This window comes from Lissotriton helveticus, chromosome 1_1 (genome assembly GCF_964261635.1).
Source record: "Lissotriton helveticus chromosome 1_1, aLisHel1.1, whole genome shotgun sequence".
Lineage (NCBI taxonomy): Eukaryota > Metazoa > Chordata > Amphibia > Caudata > Salamandridae > Lissotriton > Lissotriton helveticus.
The window spans coordinates 1,206,331,644-1,206,350,203 of record NC_136057.1 but is presented as its reverse complement, the minus strand read 5'-3'; the positions used below and the strand labels follow the sequence as shown (position 1 = coordinate 1,206,350,203).

Below are 18,560 nucleotides of genomic sequence, written 5' to 3'. Positions count from 1 at the left end.
AAAAATCCACTCCCAGTACATGCTTTTCAACACTTTTTTCGTGGGAAAAGTAGCTGTGTCATGTGTTTTAGTGTAGATAGCAGAAAAGACTGTGCCCCAAGTAGTGCAGTCTTCCAGATGTGGTGTTATCCCCATTGGTAAACAGATTGTTAGAATTCTGTGTTTTTCATAAGGGCTGGTATTAGGAAATACCGCTTTGATTTGAGTAAATTTTTGAGCTATCCAGAATGGAATTTGTTCACGTTTTGTGGGCATTTTACCTATGACTGAGTGTAAAGTCTGTGGAGTGATTTTTAGCATATTCCCCTGGTGAGAGGTTTGTTTTGGAATAACTATTGTTGGTTGGACTTATATTGAACCAATTGTCTATAAATGTTGATAAACTTTTTGAGTTGAGCAAATAATTCATCATTTGACATTTCTTGATATCAGGATGAGGTGTTTAACCGGCTAAAATCGGCCATGTTGCTCCTGGTCTACCTTGTGGACCGAGCCTGGTAATGTGATTTAAATGTTTTAGGGCACCTTTAAACCAGAGATTATGCTCCTGGTATGTGAGTGGAATTTCAACATCCTCGAAAGGAATATATTCCTCAGGTGGATCATCTTCTTTGTAGAAGTGAAACATTTTAGTTTACGGATGTGATTCCGGGAATACTATCCATGAGTAGAATACCTCTGTCTGGTGAGATTCATGTGCCTCTATCACAAAAACTGCTCTACCACCTCTTGGTGTTAGGCCAGGTTTTATAAGTTTTAGAGTGATGGCTCTCCTTAAATTTGGAGCGATGTTTATCGCATCTTCATTGTTTTCATTAAAACCTGTATAATCAAAAGCTGCTGCGACTTCGTCGGGTACAGCTCCACCGGTTCCGGAGTTTGTGCCGTTTTCGGTCATTGTTTAAGGAAAATTGCAGAGCAAGTTTCAAGGGAACAAAGATAAGGTGTACAATATTTTGGAACAATGTATCCTTCTACGTTGAACAAACCAAACAGCTAATACATAGGATTTATGTTCCACTCAGCTATGGCGGATATTATCCCTACCCACTCCAGACGTCTTCTGGAGTTTTATGAGTAGGGGTCTATGAGAAAAGCACGACTGAGTTACTTCAGTATCTAGCGTTAAATTAGTGCCTTACCAAACCGTTGGGCGCCATGTAGTGTAGTTCCTATATCCCTGATAGGCTCTGCGCATTGGAATAATATACATTATAGTTGTGGCATACAACTGAGGTCCGTATGCCTCTATCGAGTACATTAAACTTAATTACTTGTGTGTGCCAGCTAACTCAGAGGTGACAAGAAACTTCTTGAATAAACAAGAAGGGATTAGTTTCTGACAACCGCATAAACATGACAACTTTGTTTCCCTTAGAATCTGAACAGTCTCAGAATCGTGGAAACAACAGATAACACTTTCACTCAGTCAATCGTGCATGCTTCATTTCTAGAGAGTTTACACCGAAATAGGTAGACAGGCGTTTCAATAAAAAGGGTTTATTGAACAGTCTTATTTCTCGTGCAAGAGATATGAACTGCTTCAATCATAAGACAGAATGTGAAGGATACTTGCTGGACATTACTACAGAGGGCTTCGTTTTTACTGCTGAGGGCTTTTCCAACCTACTCCTCGCGGTACCCGCTTCGCGGGTCCCGCAGCGCTATCTGGACTCCTGAGACCTACGGGCGGTGAAAGGAACACCATTGTGCAGGCAAGGCTGCGAGCGTCAGGGGCCGGACTTCGTGTCCCAGAAGTCTCGGTTACCCTCGCCTCCCGCCATCGGGCCGCTCTCCTTGCTTGCCACGCCCCCCTCTCGTTGTTGAAAAGGTAGCTGCACCTGGACGCAGTGGGATACTTGCTGGACATTACTACAGAGGGCTTCGTTTTTACTGCTGAGGGCTTTTCCAACCTACTCCTCGCGGTACCCGCTTCGCGGGTCCCGCAGCGCTATCTGGACTCCTGAGACCTACGGGCGGTGAAAGGAACACCATTGTGCAGGCAAGGCTGCGAGCGTCAGGGGCCGGACTTCGTGTCCCAGAAGTCTCGGTTACCCTCGCCTCCCGCCATCGGGCCGCTCTCCTTGCTTGCCACGCCCCCCTCTCGTTGTTGAAAAGGTAGCTGCACCTGGACGCAGTGGGATACTTGCTGGACATTACTACAGAGGGCTTCGTTTTTACTGCTGAGGGATTTTCCAACCTACTCCTCGCGGTACCCACTTCGCGGGTCCCGCAGCGCTATCTGGACTCCTGAGACCTACGGGCGGTGAAAGGAACACCATTGTGCAGGCAAGGCTGCGAGCGTCAGGGGCCGGACTTCGTGTCCCAGAAGTCTCGGTTACCCTCGCCTCCCGCCATCGGGCCGCTCTCCTTGCTTGCCACGCCCCCCTCTCGTTGTTGAAAAGGTAGCTGCACCTGGACACAGTGGGATACTTGCTGGACATTACTACAGAGGGCTTCGTTTTTACTGCTGAGGGCTTTTCCAACCTACTCCTCGCGGTACCCGCTTCGCGGGTCCCGCAGCGCTATCTGGACTCCTGAGACCTACGGGCGGTGAAAGGAACACCATTGTGCAGGCAAGGCTGCGAGCGTCAGGGGCCGGACTTCGTGTCCCAGAAGTCTCGGTTACCCTCGCCTCCCGCCATCGGGCCGCTCTCCTTGCTTGCCACGCCCCCCTCTCGTTGTTGAAAAGGTAGCTGCACCTGGACGCAGTGGGATACTTGCTGGACATTACTACAGAGGGCTTCGTTTTTACTGCTGAGGGCTTTTCCAACCTACTCCTCGCGGTACCCGCTTCGCGGGTCCCGCAGCGTTATCTGGACTCCTGAGACCTACGGGCGGTGAAAGGAACACCATTGTGCAGGCAAGGCTGCGAGCGTCAGGGGCCGGACTTCGTGTCCCAGAAGTCTCGGTTACCCTCGCCTCCCGCCATCGGGCCGCTCTCCTTGCTTGCCACGCCCCCCTATCTTAGCCTTTCATTGACTCACATATTTAAGGAAAGACAATCACCCGCGGCGCGGGAGCGTCCCGGGAGAAGCCCGGGACAAGGGCGGGACCGTCTGTGGCCGTCCGGGGCCGGCAGAGGCCCGGGCTGGGTCACCCCTCTATCATTATTCTCTTCCCATATTTTATGTAGTATCAGGTATTTTACTTATTGAGGGTTTATTAATTGTACTGTATTTAGGCCTATGTTACCATAGTAGCTTTACTGTCGGTGGAACCTATTTGGACAAATTGAATATTGTTGTTTGTACATTGTGTTTATTGCCAGTTTAGTTTGTGTACTGCTAAAGAAAGATAATGACACTAAGGTCAGGCAAGGAAAGGCAAGTTCAGGTTTCCACCACCAATGGTACCTTTACAGGTACGATAGATCAATTCTTCAAACGCTCTACCACTATACTGGAGAAGGAGATAGCTCTTGTCGAAAAACGCCTTTCGCTCGACATAATTACAGGCAAGCGTTCCTCACTTGGCAAAATCAATGAGGCTCTCTCTCCTGTCCCTCTATCCCTACTGACTATAGACAGCCCTGATGCAAATGTAGATGTGGCGACAGGATCTGTCTCCACAACACAATTATTGGGTCTAGATGGGGTCAGCATAGACAATGTATATAACACGGCTCACGAAAATGTGGTGAATGGCGGGACCATTAATCTTAATTTGTCTGGCGAGGAAACAGGCCTCTCAGACTCCCCAAATCTCACATTAAGCATTGAGAGGGTGAATTCTCCTACTCACTTGCAACACACACCCACTCACAATCTTGGGAAACGTAAAAGGGTAGACTCTCATGATTCGGGGAAATTTATCGAGGGTTCAGGATCTACCATCACATCGCCTACTCAGTTATTCAATTCTAGAGCAGTGGTTCAACCTGAGGAACACAACTCCGCAGTCAATATTGTTGAAGGAATATTTTTGCCTAAAATAGAGCTGTTAATTAAATCTTTACTTTTACCGCTATTTGAAAGGACCAGATTATTAAATACAAAAATGGATTCCTTAGATATGCTGGTTAAAGATAACATAGAAATAACTAATAAAATGTATGCCACCCTAGCTACTAAAAGCCCAGCTCCTGCAGCCCCGACTCTTCCGAAGACCACCACTGTGTACAATAAGGTTGGGGGTAATAATCTGAAAACAGCATTACCTATTACAAAAGTACCACTTCAAAAACCCACTCCAGTCATAAAGAAAAAATCCATCATCGAGAGTACACCCCAGCAAAAGGTTACATTGCCTCCTCCGGCTAAGAAACTTCCATTCTCTACTAGTCATCATGTCCAAGGTACACGGCCTGGGATTAAATCTGTCCCAAGAAAACGTTGTGTGAACCTCCCCCCTGAGTCACTGCCTTACACTATCATTTTAACCGGCGTGGCTCCTCTTGGAGATGGCAAGAGAGAAACACACAAGGATCTCTATAATAAGGTAACATTCTGGCTGAATAAAAAACGCCCACTCCCCCCTAATTCGAACATCGAAATTCTCAGTGTTAGGAGGGTGGACTGGGTAGGCTATAGCAAAAAAGATCTTGAGGGGGATTGCGTGGTAGTCAGTTTTAGAGAGCCTTGGGTTGTAGAATATATTGGCAGGGAAGCAAGATTTGGTAGAGTAGGGGATGTACAGACTCTATCCTTGTACTATTTTTACCCGTCACTATATTCAAACAGAGCCTGTACACCGTTTCAGCCCGTCAGAGAGGAAAGATCCAGAGGAAGATTTCACTTTGAAACACCCATGTACCCATTATTCCAGCCCCACCTTTCGAACCGGTTTGCACCCTTATCTGGTTTGGAATGTGTAGACTGACTTGCTAATGAGCCATCTGTATCTGGGGTGACTGGAGTTGCTGTGAATCGTTTCCTCAACAATCCTATATCCATTACAGAAGGGATTGCACCCGAGACTAGAGAATGTACTCAGGGATTGATAGGAAGGGGAAATTCCCCACAACACACTTTAGAACCCCTTACCCCTGGGGGGAATGTGGCTTCAGTTGTTAACTCGTCAAAGAAACCATCACACATCCTCACAGTCCTATCATGGAACATTGCGGGTCTAAAAGGGAAAATGTTAGAAGCAGATTGGGGGTCTTTTGTGGAAAAACATGATGTTATTATGTTACAGGAAAGTTGGGCAACTGATGCTATTTACCGGGTTGGCTACCTTAATTACTCTAAACCAGCCTGTAAAGGTTTAAAAGGTCGCCCTTCAGGTGGTCTGGTTATTTGGATTAGACAATCTTTAGGTCTTACAATCACAGACCTTCCTGCACCAAGTAATGACATACTAGTCTTAAAACTAACCAGTAAAAATATTCAAGACACTATCCTAATTAACATCTATGCTAGAGGGAGACCTGGTGGGAAGCCAATGAAAGCGGTAGATGATTTAGAATCCATACTGAACAGCATTGGCAGAGATAAATGTGTGATGGTGGCAGGGGATTGCAATTGTTCATTTGAACCGATTCCCAATCTGAAAAATGGGGGTTACGGGGATATTGATCATTATTGGAATATTCCCCCTCTATCTATTCCTCCTGTCAAAAGAGTAACAGAGGCTGCTTTGCAGTGGCTAGGTCTTTGCCTCGAATGGGATCTACGTGCAACAAATGGGAGGACAAAATCAGATATGATGGGAAAAGCTACATTTGATAACTCCCTTTATTCAAGTCGTATTGATTATTTTTTAATTAGGATGGAGTATTGGTACATGCTGGAGGACATGGAGATAGTCGCAAGGTCAGAAAGTGACCATAATCCTTTAGTAATAAACCTAATAATAAACGGGGATTTGCATTTAGTTTCTGCTACAAATTTTATTACAGCTGAAGCTGTTCTTACGAACGACTGTAGGAGGGTACGATGGTCTAGGATTCTGGAAAATCCCACTATTATCGATAAGGTTACTGATGAGGTTTTAGCAGCTACAAACCTGATGGTGCCCATACTAGAAGAAGGTATTTCACTTGATCAAATTGGGACAATACATGAGTCCCTCTTTGACAAAATCAAAAACCTTTTTATCGAGCCCGTAAAAAGAAGCAAAAATGGTCCAGCCCAAACAGGAGCGAAATGGTACAATAAGACTTGCCGCCTTGCCCACAGCTCCTTGATAGCTGCTATTAAATCTAAGTCAGCTATAGCTATAAAAAAAGAAAGGGTTATCTATAAGAAGGTGCTTAAAGAGGCAAAAACAAACTGGGATGAACAACGTTGGTTAGATTTATATAATGCAAGTATTTCAACTAACCAACAAAAATTCTGGGAGGTTGTTAAATGGGGAGGGACTGGGGACCAGCAAGTTCCCGTTAATTATGTCCCCGTAGAGCAATGGGTTAAGCATTACTCGACACAGTTTAGTAACACGGAACGGATCTCCCTTAATTCTAGGGAAGATACCAGTGTACCGACTGTGGTGCCCCCACCTGACCAGCTTGTTTTCACAGAATTAGAGGCTATTACTGCCTTAAAACAGGTGCAGAATGGAAAAGCTCCTGGAATGGACTGTGTCCCTGCGGACCTATTTAAGTTTGATCAAGTACATTGGGTCCCTTACATAACCATCCTAGCGAACGCCATAGCTAGAGGGGTAAGGATACCAGATTCGTGGAAAGGGGCGGAGATCCTACCTGTATACAAAAAGGGGGATAGAACTGAAGCGGGTAACTACCGACCCATTAGCCTCATTGATGCCCTACAAAAGGTAATCGCCAGAATGCTGCTAGGAAAAATTCAGCACTGGATGACGGAAACTGACATCCTATCCCCTTTGCAGGCTGGTTTTAGGGCTAATATTAGCACAGTTGACCAAATACTGAGATTTGTAATGATTTACTGGAAAACTGTGTTTCTGCGAGGAGGCACTATATTCGCAGCATTCGTGGATCTCAAATCTGCGTTTGATTTGGTCCCTAGGGGAAAGATGTGGGCAGCTTTAAGGAGGATGGGGGTTCCTTCTGCCGTCCTGGAACTCACAGTCCGGATGCACGAGGAAAATTTTGCCAGAGTTAGATGGGGTCGTCAGGGCCAGGTAACGGGCACCTTCCCTGTGACCAGAGGAGTCAGACAGGGTTGTGTCCTGGCCCCTACCCTATTCATACTCTTTATCAACCAGGTGGTAAAGTTCCTCTCAGCTACCCCTACAGATGCACCAACACTGGGTGGGACCAAATTTCCCCTTTTGATCTTCGCCGATGACACCCTAATTCTGGCTAAAACACAGATGGGCCTTCAGGTGGCCATAAATAAATTTGTGGACTTTTGTAATGAAAATGATCTTGAAATTAACATTTCTAAAACAAAGTTCATGGTCCTGACAAAAAGTAAACCACTGAGGGGTCATGTAACGATGAATGGGTCTAGCCTAGAACAGGTCGAGGTTATGACATACCTTGGTGTTACAATGGACTATAGGCTACGCTGGAAAGAACAGATAGCGACGCTAAGTTTGAAATTCGCACGTTTATCTGGCTGCTTAGTGAAGGAGCAACGATGTTCTTTGACCAAAAGAGTTTTACCTGCGCTTAAAATTTACAGCGCTAAAATTAGTTCAGCCATATTATACGGGGCTGACATTTGGGGAAGTGTGGATCTGGCTGTCCTTGACAGGATACAGAATAAATTTTTTCGCAATCTAGTCTGCCTCCCTCCTTCAACGCCAGCTCTACCGCTTATGATGGATATGGGCTTTTATTCTATTAGTCACCAAGCCCAATATAGGATGGTGGCGTTATGGAGACGCATATGGTCTACCCCGGAACTTGCCATGTTTGCCCAGGAGATACAGGATGTAAGAGTGCAACATGGGGCAGGGAAAATACCGTGGTTTATGCTCATTAAGAACACTCTTACTAGTATGGGCCTTGCATTACTTTGGTCAGAGCCGGGTTCCCACACTTTCCCTACAAAGAACGATTTTAAACTTCTCTTCTGGTCCATGGTCAAAGAAGAACACGTTGTGCTTTCGGCGAAACCCAATCTGACAGGCTTATTTTTGATTCATAAAATAGTTCCACACACAGAGACCTATTGGGATATTATCCCAAAAAGTTTAGATAGGAAACTATACCATCAGTTTCGTATAGGTACTTTGCCTTTAAGGGACTTCACCAGAGGTTGGCTGAAGACGGGGTCTACTTTTTGTCCCTGTTGCTCTGCCAGCAAGGAATCCTTAGGTCATTTCCTATTTGTATGTACTGCTTACCATGATCCAAGACTTAAGTGGCTGAAGCCAATATGTAAGAGATTAAACACCAGGGCAAGCAGAGAAGCACTAATCATCCTGAGATTTAATACAGCCGAATGGTTATCCATAGGGCTGGCAAAATTCCTTGGGTGGGCCTGGTTAATAAGAACTAGGTATGTTCGTAGTACTTCAAGCTGAAAAACTGTATACAGTCTGATAGAGCCTATCTATCATATTGGGGCAGTATTATTATTATTGTACTATTGATTCTGTATTTTACCTGTATTAATATTCTTATAGACGTCTTTATATGTATATTTAATCAAGCTTTTTATATCCATAATTGTTTTCATCTGTAAAAATTATTTGTCTTTTTATTTTTTATGTTTTGTATTATTACTATGCATGTCTTTTATGAAGCAATTTCGAAATAAAGACGTTAAAAACTGAACTGAACTGAAACTGATAATACGTACAGCGTTAGCAGTAAGATAAAATAATACTGCAATAGCATGGTTTGTAGCTATGACATATATTCACGAAAACACATACATAAATAACACAGGCTAAAATGTGAATACTCGTCTGGTGCTTCTAGCTAGTTGTACCCCAGTGTACCGAACCTAAGTGTAGTACGAGTTAAGCAGTAGGTGCTGTTTTTCTATAGTCTAGTTTAGCTATAGTTAGGATTGGTGTTACCAAGATTTATGTTGTAAAGAAGATTGAATGCTCTGGATACAGGTAGGTGGTATATAAGTAGTTTATTTCAGCATAACAGAAGTAACAGGACCGTCGCCCATCTGGCCAAGTACTAACTGCCACAGAGTAGAACCAGCAGTAGCGTCATGAGTAGAACTGTGTAAACAATCACCACCCTCGTCGCCAAATGTTGTAAAGAAGATTGAATGCTCTGGATACAGGTAGGTGGTATATAAGTAGTTTATTTCAGCATAACAGAAGTAACAGGACCGTCGCCCATCTGGCCAAGTACTAACTGCCACAGAGTAGAACCAACAGTAGCGTCATGAGTAGAACTGTGTAAACAATCTAGAAAGTTAATAGGCAAGTAAGAGAACAGATAATAACAAGCTATGTACAACAATTTACCAAAAGTCCCTCTGGGTTCTAGTCTGCTCCATACCTTAGAATGAGAGAGGTTGGAATCTCTTTCCGGGTCTCGATCTCTAACACCCCGCAAGGGGAGTCAGAAACACTGGAGCTGGATTCCCTTCGAGGAGGATGACAGCATCTGGTCAGTGCGTCAGGCGGGGGCTCGAATTCCTTCTGAACTTGCCGTGGCGAGCCATGCAAGTATGCAGCCATGACTTGCCATGGCAAGTGAAGGTATATTTATACCTTGAAGGTGCTTAGGAATGCCAGTATTGACGTAAAAGTCGGGCAGAGGAACGTCATGAATGAACCCCTAAGGAATAGATGTTCATGCATAATAAATGAGTTCTTGGAGAAATCAATAAAAAAATCAAGGGGAAGTCCTAAAGCCTTAAGAGTCTTGTTTTCCAAGAACTCGTTGTGACGTGGATGGACGGATGTAGGTGGCCATGCCTGTATTTTGTTAGCATGGATAATGCCTAAATAAGGGTAGGATTTCTGTGCCTAAATAAGGGCAATGAGAATTGTGCCTATATAAGGGCATAAGTCGGGAAACCTATACACGGTATCTAAATCGACACACAACAATACCCTGATAGAGCACCAGTGTGTGTCCTCTGAACCGCAGGGGTTGAAAGTCTCTGACTTTACGAAAACCTTTTCTTTAAGCTTAAAATCTTGGATTCAGACCAAGATGTCACTTGGGCGGTTCTTCTCAGGTCTTGGGAGGTTGACTCTGTGCACTCTGTTGAGCTTTATTTCCTTATCAGGTGGAACCTAAACTCTCTGGGTGAAGAGGGCCCTCATGCAGGTTTTGATCTCTGCTTCTTCCGGCCGGTTTTCAGAGTCCTCGGCATGGGCCTGTAGATCTTTTGTTCCTGGAGTCTGAGGACTTGTTGCTGGAACTGCTCGAGCTCTTCGTCCCTGCCATACTCCTGGTCCTCCAGCATGGAGAGCCTATCCCTCACTTCTGCCAGCTCATGGAGGATCTCTTTTAGATCCTGCGAGAGGTCCTTTTTGACAGTTCGGAGATCGTCCCCGAGTGATGCGAACAAGGCCTCCAAAAAGGTGCGGTTTACCGGGCCCTCGTTCTCCCCCTTGGCGTGCTGTTCTGGCCAGGTGGGGTTGGGGGATGGGGAGTTTTGTCTCCGGTCTGACTCCCAGTTGGCTTTGTCAGAATCTAGCTTAGGGAGCATTCCTTCTTGGATCAGGCGGTGGCCATGTCTGACCTCGTGCCTATGTCCCCCATCTGAAGGGAAGGTAGCAGTCATCACTCTCCCACAGGTCGCGACAGCAGGATTGGAGGTGCTCATCTATGCATAGTTCCAAACGTGGACGAGGCAAGTGCCTCGAGTGCCAGTAGCATGGATGGTACACTCCAGTTCTTTGTCAGGATTGCATTGCGTGTGCAACCCCCCCAATTCTCTGGTGCTTCACTTATCCCCAGCTAGGGCGGCCAGCACCACTCTCACACCTGCACACAACTTCCTTCACTCCTCAGGCTGTGCCAAGTGAGGCCTCTCTTACTGGCTCCCATCGAAGCTGGAACTTCCCGCGCTTGGCGGTTCGGCCGGATTTTTCAATGGCCACGCTGCGTAGATTATGCACTGGGCCAAGTATGCAAGCCTGAGGTATCTCAGGAGCTTGCCGGGCCAATGTGATTCATCAGCAGGGTCCCGAATTGAAGACTCTCGTGGGTTTTATTGCAAGGGCTTCTCTTTTATGTTCTCGCCCCAGGAAGGAAAGTCCGGTCCCCAGGGTGCAGCGGTCCCCTCAAACTCAGGGGCTCTCTGCCCAAGATGCGAATAGTGGGACAGCAGGCTCAGGGGGGCCAGTGATGTGGGACACAACCAGCCATGTGTCGCTCAGGGTGCGAACCCTGAGGTCAGAGGAGTGGCGTTCACCTGTGTTATTTGGGGATTTCATGCAGACTACACATCCTTGGCCCGTGTGAAGTAGGGTTGGTCCCAGGGGCCCAGCAGTCGGCCACAGGATGTCTTCAAGCCAGTGCGGGGGGCCTCCAAGGCAACAAAAGGCACGTTGCACAAGAGAGCAGAGCCTCCACGCTCACCTCCCCTCCAGCGGGTGCAGGATCAAAATAGGACGCCCATTCCAGGCCACTCTTCTGGGTCCCCCCTGCCAGGGATATTCGTGTGTAAGAGCTCACCAGCTGGAGGTTGCGCTGGGCAGGCTCGGGATATTAAGTAGATCTGGGGCACCACTATGGGATAGTACTGGTCATGTTGCTGCCTTGGGTTACTCACAAATTTTGCGCCTCTCTCTGGGCGCTCTCCGGCAGGGCGCTGGTTCTGCCAGAAAACGCATCTCAGTGTGGCCGAGATCGGCTGTGGGAGGGGGGGGGGGTAGTACCTTTCTCCCCTTGGCTGAGCTACCCCCATGGGCCAGTGAGCACCACCATCTTGAAGGCCGATGTCCAGAAGGTGCCGCAGCTTGACGGGATAATGCGAGGGCCTGAGTGCAATCCGTTTCCTGGCTTCTCTAATCTCGACGCCCCATGGCCATCTTGGCCATTGCAGGCTGGCCGCATTGCGGTTGGGTTTCATGTGCACCGGGGGACGCTTCTTCTGATTTTAATGTCTCTCCGAGTGTCCAGGAGGTCTTGCAGCTTAGGGTAGCACTCTGGGGCTCTGTGCGGTCTGCGATGCAGGGAAGCAGCAAGAACTCAGTGCGGCATGGACGGATGGACGAGAAAGCACATCCTACCCGTCCTCCATCTTGGCCAGGCCTCGTACACGTTTTAAAGAGGGTTAAAAGAATGTTGCTATAACAATTATGGTAAGAAATGTCCCTTCTGACTATTTCAGTGTCCTTTTATCAGATAGAAAATGTTCTGAACAGAATGGTTATAGCTTTCTAAAAATGCATTACTGTGGAAAGGATAAGTATGGAGACACCCAAAGAGCATATGGCGAGAGAAAAGAAGGAGGAATGTAATGCATTACTTAGTACATCAGACTAAAGCAGGACTTTTTCCATTCTACATCATCATTTTATAGCTCACAAGGGATCACAGATGCATGGTGATCGGGACCCTATTAGAGTGTAAGATATAGTTAATCTATTTGATCAATATGTATATTGTAATAAATTATCTATCAATATATCTCAAAGCGCCACACCCCACCCTTGGTATCCTTGACAATTTAACACTTGTCAGCAAGAAGCTAGCATCTTCTTGGATAATACTGTTCTAACGATGGAAAGTGGTATTTGGATTTCCACAAAGTGAACCAACTTTCAGAATCTGAAGAAGTTAAACCATTCATAAGAAGTGAGATAGCTCTTTTAGATTCTTTAATAAAAATATGGTGGCATTTAAGGTTGAGCAGAATTTTGGAAAGATACATGGCTGATATTCATTGCAGAAGACAAGTGGCAAGTGTTCCTTTGAATAGTGTCATTTCAGGTCTAGATATTGAACTCAAAGTGGGAAAGGTATACCTGATTCTGCAGGCAACTATTTTGAAAGCTACAGTTAAGATGAGAAATACAGAAATATACATTTGGAGAGTAACTGTGGGAGCCAGCAATGAATAAATGAATCACCGTGAAACAGAGAGAATTTCCTCAAGCACATATGAAGAAGAAGATGTAAATATCAAGAGAAATTAAATACAGTTCTCCGAGCAAGACTCTTTAAAACTCTTCATTAGATGGTCACTTTATACCCCATAATGAATCAGGGGTCATAATACAAACATAAAAACCCATAGAAAAGTCTACATCATATGAAGTACTAGCATGGCAGATATTGAACCCAATCTCAATTCTAATCACATCCAATCAACAAAATCTACAAGTAAGTAAGGATAGTAGAAATGTTCGAATGAGCACCACATACCACGAAAAGCACCTTCCCAATGTAAAGTCAAGTCTTCAAAAGACAATTCAAAAAGAGTTGCGCAATCGCGCATGATGTATGATGCTCTACCTATTTTTTCTCTAAAATTGCTTTAGTTCATTATAAAATGTATTTTTCGCATTAGTTATTGTAATGTTTGTTTTCAGAAACCCAAAAATATTCAAACTAGAAACCACTTTTTAAAAAATGGACAGCGACTAAAGATTAAGATTTGAAAAAGAAAAAAAGAGCATCACTTGCTCAAATCAGTGCATAAAAGAGGCAATGCTATATGGATGGGGATTCTGTGAACAGTGAACATTAATGCACATAAGAGACCGCAGGTATGTGGTACCATGTACAACGTTTGGTCTCCGTAGGCTGATCACTGGGGTCAAGTTGGACCCTGTGGCTCAAGGATCTCCGAATATTAGGAATCTTAAGCAACTGAACTTGGGGTACGCAAACTTAGATCTTGCGCACAACGGATGCCAAGCTACAATCAATTTATACAACAGTAACACATTAGCAGCTGGGGGGGTGGTTACTGAAGACTCACAATAAACTGATTTAAACACTAATAATGTTCGGATGTTTTACGGTAACATTAGTCATTCGAAAGTAACTTCTTACAGTTGCTTAGTTTCATCAGTCTGTACCTATGAGCTGCGAGTAGAACTTCGGCATCTGAAGTAAAGAAAGGACGCCTGCTCCTGGAGCGGTGAGTGCTGCAATAAATATTGGCCCAAGAAATGATCGTGGGACAACACCAGGGAACACAAGATGATCGTACTGAAAAGAAAAGAAAAGAAAAAGGTCATATGGTTAGCTACAGCAATGCAGGTAGATAAGAAAATGACCAAAATCACAAATGAACACCCACAACCTTCATAAAATTCTCGAAATGACGCACAGCTTACCACAAGCTACCACTGTTCCTTGTGTTACAAGAAAGCTTTGTTCCACAAGGAAACCGATTTACCAGTTTTAGACGTTTCTGATTCTAATCTCTGCAATCAAGTGTGTTTTTCAGTTTGTTTAATTGAACCAGAAAATACAATGTCCAGAATGCTCTGGTCTGTTAAATAAAAGTCTAAGACTGGAAACAAAGTACCAGTGATCTGAAGCCATCCAATATTTCCAGGTGTACCCATTGGAACCTGCCAACCATTCTGCTCGCACCATCTTCAGGCTGAACTTTCCCACACCCTACCCACTGATTAGAAATGATGATTTAACCATGGTTATATGATGCATAAACATCTTTACCGTACACGTATATAGCTAAGAAAAATAGTTTGTGCTCTCTCAGGTGCCACACGCCTTGATTTAACAAATAGGTTTTCTTTTTGTGGTTTCACCTTGTTGACATCCAGGCCATGGTACAGTAGGTCATGGGTTGCTTGCAGGTTGAAGCTTTCCTCCACTTTTGTGAATGGGCAGATGATTAAATGAATAAAGGCCACAGCGATAAGCAGGAAGAGCAACCACCAGGGCTGCTGGCCCACCGCACTCTTCTTAGCCATGCTGGACAGACATGTACCTGGAACGGACCAAAGGTGGAGAGAGTGAAAGAACAAAACACATTTCAAACAAACCATTTCATGCATTCACTCCAGTTTCTTTGTAGAGGACTAAATTAATATGAATCAGGTGTGAAGATTTGTGAGGGACGTGAATTCAGGCAGATGTTTGATTGGGTTAGTGGAATAGCTAGAGGAGATTAGGTATTGTGAGTTTGCAGAGGTATAAATTTCAAAGAAGAAGTTGCGATCTTTGAAATGAGTTGTGTGCAAATTGCAGAAATATTTTAATAGAGATTAAGGCAAACATGTGTGTACCTTAGAGTATGCTGTGGTCAGAGAGGAGGAATACTGGGCAGGAAAAGTAAGTAAAGGGCATTTGAAAGACAAAAATACTGCAAGTAAAGCTCAGTATATCATGCCAGATTTTAAGGAATATAGAGGATGCTTTTTGAGACAATGCAATTTGAGGAAGATGTTCGAGAGAAACAACTGTATTTATCTATGAAGATAGTGCTACTTTGAGTCCTTTGAATATGAATTAAAATCAAGCGAACAGTCTGCCCACTGGTAGGCTACCACTAGATTGCCACTGTGGCAAGATCACCTGATCAGCTCCAGGGTTGTAAGGTTAAAGTAATGTCTTGTTAAAGTAATGACGACACATACAGCAGTGGTGGCTCACCAATAGAGGGCACCATGTTGGTGCCACCACCTCTTTCGATACTTGCTACTTGTGTTCCAATTTTTACATGAAAACAAACCATCTTGTTTTAATATAAAGAGCTGCAACAACATATAAGCACCAGAAGGGGATCCATGGTGCACACTGGTGTTGTGCATGTGAGGTATTTGGCTCTAACAGTCTAACCCCATGCATTCGATTTCCATAGCTGACATGCTTCACAAACCTCAGGCTGTGCAGCATGTCAGCTAATGGAGCTTTGGTGGGGTTTGTCTATCATACACTCATTTGCCCTATCAGAAGGCAGGTTAGAGAAGGGTGGTAGTCCTCCAACCCTATCCTGGCTTCTGATCAGGCAGAGGCTCGAGCACATGAAGGAAAAAAATCAGAAGCTGAGGTGTCAGCTTCCAAGTCTTCAAAGCTGGAGGTGTGAATTCAATATTTTCATGACCAGCCAAGCATGAATTGCAGCTCGGAGTGCGTTAGAAAAGTTAAGTTTCAATACTAGAATGTGTGGGTTTCTGAAAATGTGCATGCAAGTGTTTGATATATATATATATATATATATATATATGTATGTTTAATGCAGGTGTGGTGCGTGTCTGAGTGTATACCCGTGAATGGATTTGTAGGTCTGTAGAGTCTCTGTTAACAGAAGAAAAATAAACGTGGTGCATTCAGTGCATTTTTGTTCATTTTTAGACGAGCCCTGAAAATATTTGCTTTGTAAATCATACAACAGCATGTAATGATGATAAAATGTCCTCACAATTAAAACAATTGAATTTCTTTAACATGTGGAAGCTTGATCATTATTATTATGTCGCATTATAGCACTACACTGAGAAATACTTGTTAAAAGTGACAGTTTTTAATATTTAACCATTTGCGAACAAAGAGGCAAGACAGTTGACATGCAAATCCCTGAACAGGGTCCAGACTATTATAGAGATTTATTATAGTCTATTAAACCAAACAATAGGTTTTTGTACAACTGGCATATGTGATAGTGAAGAAAAACAGTTTTGGTGAAATAAAATATGTGCCTAAGATCACCAAATTTAAGCGGAGAAGCTGTGATTTATCCAGGTTTTCCGGTTTCACTATGTACAAATCAGCCACTAAATGGGTATATTTTTTATATTATTACTTTGTTTTTACCTTTTTGTGCATTTTCTGCAGTTTTCATATAGTGCAAACCAGACCTGAAGGTATTGGAGTGTTTAGGGAGCACCAGTCACATCACACAAGGCCACTTAAAAGAGCAATACCTAGAAACCATTAATCTATTAGACCATATCTAGTATCACCTCTTACTTCTTCTCACAATCCAAACACCAACACAAACACATTGGTTTTAACAATGAGAGGATTAAACCAGTATTCACACTTTCTAATCCTGCATGGTGCCATGAAAACCATATGGAAGATATGGACAAACCGATACTTAAGTCTCCAATGTTTGGGGAGGAGCCGAGACGGGACGGACGTGGACCGTCTCGGCTCCCGGCCCGAGCGCTGCTCCGGCCTGGAGCCCAGCGTCCTTGGGAGGCCCCCCGCGACGCACACACTCCCTGATTGTAGCGGAGGGTGTGGGGCATCTGCAGGGCTACCCCGATCGCTGCTGGTGCCTGTGGAGCGGCGATTGCTGAGTGCTCCCGATCCCCGCCAAGGACCCAACATGGCGGCCGCCCGTTACCAGCTCGGGCTATGGAGCAACAAGGAGGAGGAGCGGAGACCGGGGGCGAGTCGGACGGGCGGGCGCTGTTCACCTGAGCCGATGTAGGGCTCCTGCCGCGTCCCCCGCTGCCACCTCGTTGTTGGTGTCTGTGGAGCGGCGCTGGCGGGCTGGTGTCGATCCCTGCCGGGGACCCAACATGGCGGACGCCCGCTGCCGGCCCGGACTGAAGGGCATCAGGGAAGAGGAGCGGAGACCGGGGGCGAGTCGGACAGGCGCTGATCACCTGAGCGGTATGTAGAGCTCCCTCTGCGTCCCCCGCTACCACCCGCTGTCACCCGCCGAGACTCTGAGGGCATTCCAGGGGCACACCAGTAAAGGGCCGGTGATTGACGGCGGCGCCCCTGCTGATGACGGCGCCGCCCTGAGGCCTTCCCACCGACCTGCTCCGGGGGCCATACACCCCTCGCTCCGCCACAGACGAGCCTGGGCCCGAGGGCAGAGATGCGCCCCCCCCCCTTTCCCGGCCGCGCTGTTTGGCGCCGGCGGTGCCTGACTTCAAGATGGCGCCCTCCGGGACACACTTTCTATGACCGGCAGACGCAGGCTACGGGAACACGAACGCAGAGGATAGTGCCCTGGTGGACTCTGGAGGACTTTTTCGTTGGACTTGTCCCTCCCTACATACCCTGCACCCTACCCACCCTTCCTCTATGCTGTGAATGCTGCTGTTTTTTTCTTGGACAGTTCTCGCTGGACTCTAGCCCTTCCTTCCCTCCAGACCTTTGCATCCCACCCACCCCTCCTCTATGCTGGTACTCGTGTAGTGTTTGCAGCGGTCCTCTGTACTCTCTACCACCCCTATATTACCCCTAGAGTGTTTCCAGTCACATCCCTCCTGTCAAGATAGATGATAACTCTAATGACTAGTTTACTATTTGATTTTTAGATTGTATCCATGTGTATCCCCTCCCTGGGTTAGAATTATAGCTTTTACGACTAATCGCCTGTGGAACTGGTGGAATATAGCCAGGTGTACCCCTTCCCCCGTGTGAAGAGATAACCCTATCCACTAGAGCAAAAAGAAAGGTGTTCCTGAAATGTGTAACGTAACTGACTCTATGTAAAGTGCCTTGTAAAGGGGCAGCTGAAATTCCAGGAGCCTAGTCCCAACAGCTCGACGACTTCGGAGGGCTGGAAGTGGTCCCCCGCTACACGGCGGAGGAGGGCACTGGACATCGAATGCTGCCTTATGTAAAGCGCTCTGATAACCTATCCGGTTCAAGATCCTGAAATGTGCAACGTAATTGATTCTATGTAAACTGCTGTGATAACATGTAACGGAACTGGTGCTATGTAAAGCGCTCTGATAACCTAATCGGTTCAAGTTCGCGCTATAGAAAACTCTAAAAATAAATAAAATAAATAAATAAATAAATGTTGGCATGGTTTCATAGAATACGAGTTCTGCAGCAATGAGCTGAATTCCATCCCCAACGG

At 45.5% G+C, this 18,560-nt stretch overlaps 1 protein-coding gene across 3 annotated transcripts in view; it reads right to left on the bottom strand.

Annotated features, from left to right (window-relative positions):
• Positions 1–18,560, bottom strand: part of ALG12 (ALG12 alpha-1,6-mannosyltransferase) — a 152,343-nt gene that overhangs the window by 130,716 nt on the left and 3,067 nt on the right. For all 3 annotated transcript variants that reach the window (XM_078679560.1, XM_078679568.1, XM_078679576.1), the window contains exons 2-3: positions 14,536–14,717; positions 13,834–13,966 (exon numbers count right to left, since the gene is read on the bottom strand). In XM_078679560.1, the coding sequence (XP_078535686.1) occupies positions 13,834–13,966; positions 14,536–14,700 (298 nt within the window). In that variant the 5' untranslated portion in view covers positions 14,701–14,717. The remainder of the gene's footprint in view (positions 1–13,833; positions 13,967–14,535; positions 14,718–18,560) is intronic.